Source organism: Drosophila takahashii, chromosome X (genome assembly GCF_030179915.1).
Source record: "Drosophila takahashii strain IR98-3 E-12201 chromosome X, DtakHiC1v2, whole genome shotgun sequence".
Taxonomy (NCBI): domain Eukaryota; kingdom Metazoa; phylum Arthropoda; class Insecta; order Diptera; family Drosophilidae; genus Drosophila; species Drosophila takahashii.
In genome coordinates, this window is record NC_091683.1 from 550803 (window position 1) to 564187 (window position 13385).

General features: G+C 34.2%; 1 protein-coding gene across 11 annotated transcripts in view; it reads right to left on the reverse strand.

Moving 5' to 3' along the window:
• Adar (Adenosine deaminase acting on RNA) overlaps positions 1-13385 on the reverse strand; it is an 88325-nt gene that overhangs the window by 28826 nt on the left and 46114 nt on the right. For 10 of the 11 annotated variants that reach the window (XM_070219264.1, XM_017151080.3, XM_017151079.3 and 7 more), the window contains one exon: positions 8329-13350. In XM_070219264.1, the coding sequence (XP_070075365.1) occupies positions 13252-13350 (99 nt within the window). In that variant the 3' untranslated portion in view covers positions 8329-13251. Of the gene's footprint in view, positions 1-7026; positions 7273-8328; positions 13351-13385 lie in introns of those variants that run through there. The other variant, XR_011419839.1, reaches the window with a different exon arrangement.

Sequence of the window (13385 nt, forward strand, 5' to 3'; positions counted from 1 at the left end):
GTGGATGATTGTGGATGCCGGGGGACCACTAGTACTGCTACTGAATACGTGGGCTTGGCCACCGATTTTTGGCTTCGTACTCCGCTGTACTTCGTACAGCTTAATGCACAAAAATAACGCGAATTCTTCAGATTTCTTTTTGGAAGTTTTGTCATAAACACTATCTAGGGTAAACCTAGTTTTTTTTAAAGCTAATTTAATGTTATTTTATTTCCTAGATTCGACCAGACAAAATATGTAACATGGAATGGACCGCTTCCTGACCATCTGACCAAAAACAAAGATCCACATCGATTGAGTCGCCAGGAGCAAGAGCTAGAAAAGATTTATGTCGTCTACGCCGTTCGTTCCCGTTCCCTTACCTCCAACGAGTTGTGTCTGGTGCATTGAAAATACGCAAAAAAGGAAGAAAATGATGAATTTCCATACTATACCCTGTACCCTATGCCTTATACCTGTACCTATACTGTACGCTATACGTGCCCGTTTCAAATGGCCACCCTCGCCGATCCCGATCCGTTCCGTTCTGACCATCCAGCCATCCGATGGCTCTGACAGCACTAGCAACACCAACAGCAACAGTTCAAAGGTGCGCTCTCCCGACGGCGAGCATCGAGCATCGTCATGCCCCAGCGCAGCCAAATCCCCGCCAGCACGACGAGCGGCTCGTGTCACTGATTTCGCCGACAACGACGACGACGAAGCCTTCCATCGAGGTGGCCTGGGTGTGGGTGGTAATGGGTGGCAGTGGGTGGTAATGGGAGGGCAATGGGGTGGACGAAGAGTGATGCTGCTGGGTCGCGGAGCAGCAGTGCAATGCCATTGTGTTGTGGATACGTTGCGTCGCTTTTCTGCCAGCACACCACTCACTCCCACTACCACTACCACCCCATCCACTCCAGCACCCAAACCCCCACCCCTACCTGCACACACACACACACACACACACCCCATACTCTATGCATGAGCCCTCACACACACGGTATACGTATACGTATACGTATAGCAGTGCTTCTGTGTATACAACAAGCCCTTGTTTCGCCCACTGGAAATTGGGGGTTGAAAAAGCATAGCATCGCATCGCATCGCATCGTATCGCACTGGCCTTTCTCTTGCCCTGCAAAAAGTTTTCATTTTGAACGAGAATCAGTTGTGGGTTCATTCGATTCGGGACGTTCGAGGCGGAAGTACTTATATGCCAACGCGCTTGGCCTACAAAAATATTTATTACGCTTGAAGTTCGCGTGAAACGTTGCGAGTTTTTTTTGTTCCTGTTACTTTACAAGAGATAAAATAACAAAATGTTGTGTTTATTTATTACTACATTTTTTTTGTTTTGTGAAAACGCCTTAAAGACTTAAGGTATACATTTTTTCCCATATACATTAATAGAGGAAAACTTCCGTGTGCATATGTAAGTTATTTGAACAAACACTATTAGGAACATTCAAACGGCCAGCTGTTCGGAAAGGAAAGGAGTCATTATTTTCCCGAGTGATTTCGAAATATTCACCGGTAAGGAAAACGTTCGTTAAAATATATTAACCGAAACCTGGGCTTGAAAAATAATCAATTGACATTGTGTAGAGTAAAAACTTAAGTACAAGCATAGCCAATAAATGGTAACAGGTGTCTGCAACAAAAGGTTTGCATTCAGTTGATTTTATACCCGTCCTAATCGCAAATGAGACTGGCCAAGGACTATGTAACAGGTGGGAGCAGCATATTTGATCCTATAAACTAGGAGTATATTTTCTAAACTGATATTTCGGTAGTTTTTTAGGAATTTGAATTGACAGGCCCTTTTACAAATCGTAAAACTCTAGGGTTCTAAAGGTTTTTAGCTCAATAATATAAAATAAAATAGCAAATTCCAAAAATATAATTTTTTATTTTATTTTTACTTAGACAATAAATTGAACAATCTAGAGGAAAATTCTGAAAAATTATTGTAGGCAAAGCAAGTAAACTATGATATTTCATTTTATTACTGCCAAATAAAGTTTTTAACAACACCAAATCTATAATCATTATAATATAATTATTTCAAGTAGCTGTTAGCCCTTTCTGTTTCAAGTCTAGCCCTTAATGCCAAACTTGTTGTCATATATATATAGAATAGTATATATATAGTATTCATGTGTATATTCAAGCAGTCAGGCGGTGCTTTTTGGAACGAACACAATAAGCAGGCACTCAAATGTTACCACTCTTGGACTTTATGGGCTCGTTCTTGCGATTGGAGCACAATTACAGCGGCAGTCAGTAAACCAACCAACCAAGCAGGCAGTCAGACAAACAGACAATCGGCCATCCGGCCATCGAACTATATCTTTGTCCACGGTCATGGTCTATTGCCTGCGCAGTGCTCTTGGACCACATTTAAATGGCAACCATGGGCAATCGCTTGGGCGACTACAAATAGTTATTGTGTGCGCGGGGCAGGCATGTAAGCGATTCCGGGGTTGGGTTCAACTTAAATGCGACTTCTTTTCCATCCACTCTCGATTCTATCTCTATCTCTTGCAACTTAGGAGCTGAAGCTCTGACCTAGTAGATGGAGAATAACTGTTTTATATAGTTCAGCTAATAATAGCACGGCAATAGGAACTCCATTCTCATTGTTCTTTTAGTCGCAGCACAACAAATATTATTCCACAGTGGCTAGTTAAAAAAATATATTCACAGCAGTAGTTACAAAAGAAATATCACACAGAAATAAAATTGACAAAAGATCAGATTGATATGTGCTGGTCAATTTTATATTTTTTCAAGATGAAGTTATTCATATCATTTTCATAGGAATAAAGATTATGTTTATCGTATTTTACATTATTTGTTCAAAATATGATATGATATGATAACATATCAAGTTGGTATTTTTCAATCATAAATTTGACATTAATCATACCGGCTTTTTATTGAAATGATCTTATTTCATATCGAATCTTTTTTCTGTGCATATACTAATTCCACTACCTATAATAACATTTCATCAAATTTGTGTAATGTATATGTCCTTTTTTAAAAAATGGTCAGATTTAGAAACATTTTGAGACTTAGGATACATAGGTTTATTTTCAATACACTACTGAGGTCGAGACCCAGCAAAGATTTATAGCAAAACAAAAATGTAAAATGCCTTTACTAGAAAGTAGTGAAATTCGCCCAGGGTTTTTATAAAGCCGAATGCTTGGTAAGCAAAAGTGGCGAGAGCGGGGAGACTCTACAAACAAACAAAGCTCATTTTAGGACATTTTCGACTGTCAACGCGCCAGTTAACTTGGATGTCGAAACAAAAGCCAGTGATAAATTCTCAAACAGATGACGTCGGCGGTAGACGGTAGATGTCGGTCGGTAGCACCGGAAATGTGCGTGTTACAATACCACACTCGACGCAAACACACATATAAAGTGACTGTTCCTGTGACTGTGACAGTACACGACGTTACGTTTGTCGACTTCCGCTTCATTGGCTGGTGTGCGTAAGTGTTTGCCACAACAAAGAGGTTTCACAACATCCGCCTTCACATCCGTTACCACTACCTCTGCCATTGCTACACGGTGAATATAGCAAAAAAAAAAAACAAAAAATATAAAATAAAATTAAGTAGAATAAACTTTTTGTAGTTATGTTCTTGTTGCCGCATGTTGGATGCAAAAGTTTGAGTACCTGTGTGTCGAATGATGCATTGTACTTATTTCTTTCTTCCTGCCACCCAAACTATAACTTTTATGCTCCAGAATTACGTGTGTCATATAAAGTGTGACAGCACTCGGGGTCTATATAAACATCTATATAATCTTTATGCAATAATATAATATTACTAATGAGAAAACAATAGAGAATGTTTAAATTTCAGTCGGAATAGAATAGATAAATATCTATATAATCTTTATGCAATAGTATTATTTATTCCCTTGCTGAGAATGTTCAAAATTAAGTCAGAATACAGTAGACCCCATAAAGTATTCATTTCTGATATAAAAACGGTATCGTTTATTAACCAAGTCTAAAAAAAACGCTGGTAGACTCTGCAAAGGTGCGTTTGTCTCGATTTTAATATAATTAGGGCACTGAAAACTCTATTATGCTATTATTGTATCGGAAACAACAAAATACTTGTGTGGCTTGTAGCTGACTTTGTGTCCAATAATTCGATTTGCTCACTTTTTACCGAGAGGAGAGAGACCACCGATCAATGGGGACCAGGAACCAGGGCCACCCTTTAATGGCACTTTGCGTGCATTAGATCCAAAGTGGCTGGCTGCAAACTTTATTATTGCAGCTGAGTACCAATATACCAATATACCCGTGCAGGCATTCACTCACTCAAATTGAATATGCATTCGTACACATACACTCGTGGTGCATTCATTTGCTCAAACAATTTGCACAACTAATCTATACTACTCACATTCTAAATAAGAATGACTATTAAAATGGCACAAGGCGAAGAGAGAAACTATAAGTATTTAATGAATCTGTTGAGTTTTACAACAAGTGGTATTGAGTTACATGCAGTAACTCATACATTTATGTAAAATAAGGACATCAAGTCTATTTTCTCAACATGTAAAGTACTCAAGTTGAGTCCCCTAGAAAGTGTATGCTTGTATTCCCCCTGCAGGAATGCTCACAACTGGAATAAAGATGTCATCACTTTGCAAAATTGGTTATTACCACGCTCTGACACGGATATAACGCCAGACATAGATATAGATACATATATACCAGCAGATCCCAGCACACACATGCATTTTTCATATCGCCGATAGGCAAAATCCAAGAAAACAAGCCACTTTTCAACAAGCTGCCGGGTAAATGTGTTTATGTGCCTTTTGCTCTACAGAACTGTCATCATCAAGAAAACGACAAGGCAAATACCCCGAAACCAAGTGTCCTCTCCTCCCAAGTTCGCTTTTTTTTGGGGTTGCAAGTTCTCGAGTTAGAGCTTAATGCTAAGCAGTAAAGTTTTAGTGAGGTCTGATTAATTGTTCAGCTTATTTGTGAAAATTAAAAATTTAAGAAAATACTACAGATCTAACTTGTCTATACCCTGTAAAATCACTATATACTATATATGTAAAATCATTTTGGTATGTAATCCATTTAAATTACATTTTTATAAGAGTCCGCGGAGGCATGCGATCACCAGTAGCAAATGAGCCAAATTAATCCAATAACATATGCTTGCGTTTTGAGGTACTGGCGATTTAGGGTTCTCGATCCGAAGATCTTGGGGCTTCGTGGGTTCTTGAACCAGATGATCTTCGCAATCCATTACAATGCGGTTCCCAAAGTCGGCTGTGCATCCAATGCAAACCAAAGAACTGATAGACTCCGAATTCGCATTGGATATAGCATCATAGTATATAGCGTAATCGGATTGATTTAGATGCGGTGCGAAAACCGGCTGCCATTCCTCCGTCAAGTTGCCCTCCGAACGGACTCTCCACAACAGAGGTTCCGAGGTGGCCAACCGCTTCAGGTGGTCCAAGTCATCGAAGGACAAGGTTCGGTTCGGTAGATCTTGTCTATATTGATGGCAACCTATTGATGAACTTCTGGGTGCTTGCACATGGAAAATTTCACAGTTATCCCGAGTATTTGGCCCCGAGACTATTATGCGCTTAAATTTATCCATTGACGTAGCGGTAAGAATAGTTCGCATTAGCTCGTTCATCGAAGGGTTGGTTAAATAAACGCTATCGAATTTATTACAGTTCTCATCTCTTCCCGATGGTAATTGAATTTTATCACTGGCAAAATATTTATGGCTACTTTCATCATCAATTTCATCATCGGAAATACGGAGCGTTGGCTCCCCATCATCATCTTTCCGCTTTAGTAATCTTTTTTTGGCTCCCTTTATGAATGCCCGACAGCCTCTAACAATATTGATATGTTATTTTGAGACGTGTTAATACGAAGTTTATTTTGGACTTACAGCTGCATCCACATTATACAAGATTACTTTACTTCGAGCTTGCAGAAAACGCTCCAAAGAGTTTAATTTGGGGATTGTGTATTAGTGAGTGAGGAAGTGTTGAAGTTTTGTGGAAATTTTTAGATTTGTAGACTTGTTATTCTGGGTAACTATGTAGGAGAATCAATAAAATCCACTGCTGATTAAAAAAAACTTTCAAACAACCTAATGGAATTCATTTTTAAATATAACTTAACGACCATAACTTAAGTTACATTCAATTATATTTAAAAATAACTTTACAGGGGCAAAATATCTCCTACTCCTACGAAATTATTCCTATAACGTGAAAGTACCTTTAGTTATTTTTAAAATTTGTATAAGGTTTTTAGTGTCATTGCCATGGTTTCAGTGTAATTTGCGTAGCTTTCTGTTTCTTTTTGGCCCAGAGGATGGCGGGATGAACTGTCTGCATTCTATAAGCAACACAACACACAAGCATGGCTGTCGGCTTAAGTGCCTCCCTTCGTACTGTGCACATTTCCGTTGAAAGTAAATTAAATTTTATTTGCTTTTAAGTGAATTATTTACTTTCTTGTTTGTCGGTGTTTTTCACCGGGCAACAGCATCTCAGCTTTTTTTCATATTTCACACTTTCATTTTAATTTGCGAGCCATTGGAATAAATATTATAATGTTTCTACCAAATCCATTATTACACGATTATCCTTCTAAACATCCATTGAGATACAAAACCAAAGTTAATAATACAGTTTTTTATATTTTTCAGATGGGATTCCACGGATTCGGTTTGTTATCAAGTGTATTTCTCAGAAGTGATTTTAAAATAATACCTAAGAACAAAAATCCTCACTGAAGTCGGGTTTCGTTAACAGCGGGCTGTTACGTACTTTTCAACAAGTTCGTTGTCGACGAAACCTGCATGCTGTGTGGAAAATCAACGCTACGATAATCACATAATCTCTCGATATTTTCTTAAATATTTTAAAAACCTAAAAATTAAAAAAAAAATACAAGAATATAATAAAAACCTTAATGTTAGCTTAAAATACTATTAAAAATAAAAAAAGACTTACCAGACTTTAAGTGATGTGTAGTAGATCATGACGTTTATCCGGAAGACGACCGCCCGCTCTAACAAGTTGATGTGACGCCCTTTGCCCTTTAACCAATCGCAATAGTGGTCCCGCCGTGTTATTTCATGTAATCCAAGTACTGAATCGTGTAATGGAACCAGTTTTGCTGGCCAGAACGGAAATGGCGGTCAAATGAATCCCATTGCTATTATAACAAGTGCTTTCACTTGCCTACATACACATTTCCTATAAGAATATAAAATGTAATATTAAATAAGGTTGTAAAAATAAAAAATCTATCAATCAAAGCAACAAAAACATTTTTAAGAGTCAAATTCCGAGATCATTTAATTAATAAAATGACGTAAAATTTCAATATCTGTTCCAATTACTAGTCTCAAAATCCACTTCAGTTTTGTGTCCTTGACCTGAAAGTTTGTTAAAACGAGCCGTATTATCTCGGGTATCACTTAAATCTCTTTCAGCCTAAGACGATTGGAGTTTGAATGGATGAACATTGTACATACATATAAATAGTAATCGAATTTTGTTGAACGAGATTTCTGTGGTACTCCCGTATAACACATTTCGTCTTAGGATTTTTCATTTATCCATATTCCATAGGAAATTTCAAATTTCACCAAGTGCAATCAAATAATCAACCTCTCCGGTTTTCAGAAGTATGCTACAAAAAATTTGTACTAGAAGCTCCCCCTTAACAAAATCCTGGCTACGTAACTGTTGAATTTTTACAGATTTTATTCGGTTTATAGCCATTTTCAATTGCCTAGGAGAATTTTTACGCAAACACATTTGAAAATGGCTATTCAAGGGAAATAAGACTTTTAAGCATCAATTTGTAAGTATAAGTAGAAGAATAGTATAAGTGGAACAAATGGAATAATAGGCCACAAAATATATGCATACCTTAAAAAGCATTACATTTTTACCTTTTTCACCCTATTTCTCGAATTTGAGCTATAGGATTGGACGTCCGAACGGCAAGCGCTTTAATCCTGATCTAAATATGCATACCAAAATAAGATTTTAAAAGATTTATGTCAATAGGACTTACACCGCGCAAAATATCTTCACAAACAGGTGGATTTTGCAAGTTCCATCCGATAGTTCCTATGGGAGCTATAGGAACGCGGTTTTACCCTGGCCACCATTTTTCAAAATAATAAAAATTAGTGCCCAGTTTTGTACTCTATATATTACTGGTAATTTATTTAATTTTCATTTACATTAGTTGGAGACCGAACGATTTATGTAAGTATTCATAGGCTTATAAGGTTTAAATTTCGGCTTTAATGACGTGGGGATCATTTTATTGGCTGACAGTCGATTATAAAATAAAAAGGCCATCGTAAGATCTATTTTAAAATTTTTAAAGTATTGATACATTTGTTTTAATGTAGCCGCCAACACTGTTGTTGTTGCTTGCTATTATTCTATTTTAATCGTCTGGCTATTTGCACTAAATTTTGATGAAGAACAAAATTTTACGTATAAGTGTGTATTTTGTATATATTAAGCTATGCATATACTGATTTCATGGTACATTCGGGTTTGTTTTAAAACTAAATGTTTAAAGTAATGTCATATTTTTTGATGTCTGCATTCGATTGTGACCTTCTTGAACCCACTTGTCCTCCAAAATTACACATTTTGAAGAACCAAGAAAGCAATCAATGCCTAAAAAAGTATTTAATTTGTCGCAACATAAACTGCATTTAAATATGATTTCTCATTTTCCGACTAGATTGTTACTACTTTGGTATCTTAATGTTTTGTTTATCTAAACGTACTTATTGAAATTTAGATAAGCGAAGTTTTAGTGTACGTAGTGTAAACCTAATTTCTTTTAATTAAAGTTTGTTCTGTTTATTTAGATATTAAGTGTTTATTATTCTGCTTTATTCGTTTGGATATTTGCACTAACTTTTGATCAAGAACAAAGATTTACGTATAAGTGTGTATTTTTATATATTATGTTATGCATATACTGTTTTCAAAACTAAAGAAGCGATTCGATTTTTGGATGTCTGCATTTGCTTAAGACTTTTATAAACCCACTTATCCTTAAAAATTAAAAAATTTCGGTGGAATCAAAAAAATGTGTGGATGCTTAAATGAAAATGTGGATTCTTTTTCGAAAAACAGATAATCGATTTAACAGTATTTTTAATTTTCCGATTATATTGTTTGATACTTTGGTACTTCAATGAATCGTCATGTAAATTGTCTTGGTAAACTTGATGAAATGTGGATAAGTGAAGTTCAAGTGTTCGAATTGGAACGTGTAAACCTAGTTTTTAAATTCAAGTTTGTTCTGTATATTTAGATATTAAGTGTTTTGTCTTTTATATCATTTGTAGTCAGAATAAGAAGTTAATGAGTAAGTATATATTCTGTAATCTCAGAGATGATATTTAAAGATGCCGTGAAGTTTAAAAATATAAATGAAAGCAGATTTGTCATATTTTTATGTGCATCCCTTTCTCTGAACGGCACTAGGTTTTGCCGGTTGTGTCTTAGATAATTCATTTGGTTATAGTCTTTCAACATTTTAAAACTACAAATCAATAGTAAGTGTTCACCTTCGATGTTGCCCATGTTTAGATTCTAAAGAATATAAGTTAACCCAAGTTTGACATTAGTTGTCTTAAATATTCGTACAATTTCAAATAATGTAATTGTCCTATGCGACTAATCCAAACATCTTTGTTGGATTGCTGACAACGTACATATGTATGTAGTACTGGTTGATTAGTTTATCTTCCTGCTATACGGTTTTAATAACATTTCTTTGCCTCGTTTTGGTCTACATCATAGTGGTACGGGTCTCAACGCATCTTCTTATCACTGTTTTAACGGGTTACAATATAGCCCGATGTGTTCTATAAGCATCTACTTATGTATGTTTGCAGGACTACACTTTTGTCCGGAAGAGAGAGAAATACTTTCCAAAAGCTTTGCAATTTGAGCAACCTTTTGCTTTGTATACTTCTTATCTATATTATTGTAAGTCAAGCTTGCAAGTACAATTAATATCCATTTAAAACTGTGGTATTTCTATTTCTTTTTCGCAAACAGTTCTCAATTATAATTTAAAATAATATGTATACGAATTATTAGGCAAATCAACTTAATATGTGAAGAATCAAAGCCATTCCATAACAAGAGTAGAATACTCGTTTAATGACTAGCATACTATTGTAAATATTTACTTTTCCCCAAACTAATTTAAATTAAAAAAATGTCTCATAGTTTTATCAGCTTTCTTAGATAATTGTTTTAATAAATATTAAACTTTTCTTAGCTGGGTCTTGAATAAACCGACGCATCTAACCTACATATTATTGATTTTAATTTAATATATGTTCCAGTATATTTTTGTTCTCCAGTTTTCTGTACTTTTGTTATGTTGCAGCAATAAAAGTTAGTTGACTAAAGATCATCTATTTATGCTTGCATCATAGGGCCTATTGTTTTGCATTGCAATTTAAAATGATATTTAAGGAATCCCAATGTTATACCCACCTTTTCATACGTATTAATATATATATTGTAAAATTTCTTATTTGAAAATCTAATGTAGACAAGCATTGAGCCATGTCATTTAAAAATTTTTTGTTTTCCTATATAGTCATTGATTATTATCTGCTGCTGCTTATCATAGAATATTTAAGAATGGATAAAATGCAGCTATGCTGGAAGTACTAGTAAAATTTAGTATCACAGTATTTTATATAAGATCAACTTTTGTTTATCCATCATATGCGGTATTTTTTGCAAATATTACTTAAGTCAATTATATCGTCATATTAGAATGGTATATATTATTATATAATCAAGTAATGGAGAAAATCTCACAAGCTGTGTATTCTCTTTTACGAATACTCATACTCTGCCAATTTATTTTTAGCATGCGGCGAAAAAAACTAAAAGAAAAAATATATAATTTCATTTTTTGATATCGGCATAACTTCAAAAATACAAAACATATTGAAAATCGCAAGCAATGTTTTCTTAGCTTATAATTTCACATGTAAAAAGCCCCGTTCATTATAATATTGTAACAGAAGTTGGTATCCCGTAAGGTATATTACATTTCCAGAGCTTATTTCGTACAGACATTTAAAAATTGACATTTATCAGGCCTTGAAAATAATAATAAGAAATTACTAATTTTAGATTTACTATTAAACAAAGATCAAATTTTCATAAAATAATTATTTTTTGGAAAATAAGGAATTACCCAATACAGGTATTTAAGGAATAATATTTCAGAAATTAAAGTGAAATTAATTTATATTCATTGTTGTTAAAACATTTTATTTTTGCATTTTGGTACATAAATGTATTAAATTTCTAAAATTTATTTGTCAACATTTTAGCGTTTTACAAGTTAATAATAAAGTTACAAACTTAGTAAAAAAAACAAAACAATTAAAATAATTTCGGCTATTCTACAAGTCGTTGCACGAGATAAGCTGAAGTGTTCTAGTACGAAAATAAACAAACGGGTTTTCTTGAGAAATTATATCATAACAAAACGGTATTTTAACTTTTTTGAAGTCGTATGTATTTTTGTTGTTGTCAAGTCGATTCGGAAAAATTACAACTGAGTGCACGAAATAAGCTGTTCTGCTCTAACGTCTTGCAGTCCTTTTCTTTTTCGTGTTTTATGCAACTTCGACGTAATACTTATTTTACATGACTCAATTTTTAAAGATAATGAGAATACCACATCTGACTAGTTTATTAATCGTACCATTTCCATGTACAATTGAAAAGAAAGGGCCAAATCGCCTTATATTGAATACGAATACTTCAGGTCACGTTGGAAGAGCAATCATTAAAAAGTAAATACTTTTGTATTTCAGCATGATTCTTGACCATTTACAATTGCCATTTTTAATTGATCGAACAACCAGAAATAAGCCAATTGGAAGAAATCAGGAAGAAGTAAGTTTTTAATAGAAAATATTATGATGTACAAGTGTACAACTAATACAATATGTCGTCTACATTATACAAAATGGCGTTACAAGCTTCATTATTAGACTTAGGTATTTAAAATGTCTTTATCATGCTATAAAATTTTTAACTAATCTATTTATATCCTTTTCATTTGCATGTGATTTCAACTAATTTTTAAAAAAATCTACATAATTAAATTGATAAAATGTTTTTATATTTAAAGTTTTTCAACCGAGAACACAGTTTTATTTATTGAAAATCGATGAAAGCTTAGGTGTATATATGATCTGAAGAAAAATATGTGGAAATAATGTAGATTCACCTAAAGTTTACGTTATGCTTATAGTAAGCGTGACTTTATTATAATTATTATGTCGTTGCAAATAACATTACTTAACAAAATACATTGCTTAATCGATAACAGAACAAAGTCTAGAGATTTCTGTTTTGGTTATTGTTATTTATAGATTTTACTTGTTGGTTTTATAGTTTTTTACCCTTGCAGAGGGACATCAAAACGGAAAATTAATAGAGAAAAATTATAAATTCGTTGTTTTTAAACATTATTTCTTCTTTTTAGGGAATATTAAAAATATTTTAGAATAACGAGTTAAATTAAAAGAAAAAATGGATGACTATTATATGAACGATCGGAAAATAAAGGAAAAACAATATAATACAGAAACTCTGGAGTGCTATTTCATACAGCTGCCATAGGAACGATCTGCAAGGGCTTCCCTTCTTGTTTTACCTGTCTTGCAACATTATTTATTACCACATTTTTGTAAAATATGGGCACTTAAACAACCCAACTCACTTGAAAATTATAACAGTGTGGTTGGGGCGAAATCGTTTTATTTCGATTTAAAAAATGAAACGTGTGGCAAACTTAGATGCGAAAGAGATTGCCTTAACCAATTTGAAAATGAATTGATTCAAAAAAAAACGCCATAATACTCCTTTACTCAGTTCCAGCATAAAAACTACATTCTATTCTATAAATATTCTAGAGCCTTTTTTCATATTTCGAGCATAAGCATCTTTGTGCTTGCTGTTGCAATGGGTACGCAATGTTGGCAGGTTCTCAATCGTATGAATTTCATATCGATGTCTTTGCACCCAACTTAATTTGCATTCTACATAAGAGTTTGTCATAAAATCTATGTCATCTAATTCTATTAATTGCTTGCCGTTACTGTTGTCTTTTTTTAAATTATATAATAGTGCTGAGTGCAGTCATTCGGCAAGACCGAACTCGTCTTGTTCAATGGGTTTCTTCAGCCAGCTGCCAAGGTCTTCACGTTTGAATGCCGAAAACAATTCTAGCTTTGCGATCTATGTATAATAAGACATCGTAAGTAGTTTTTTTT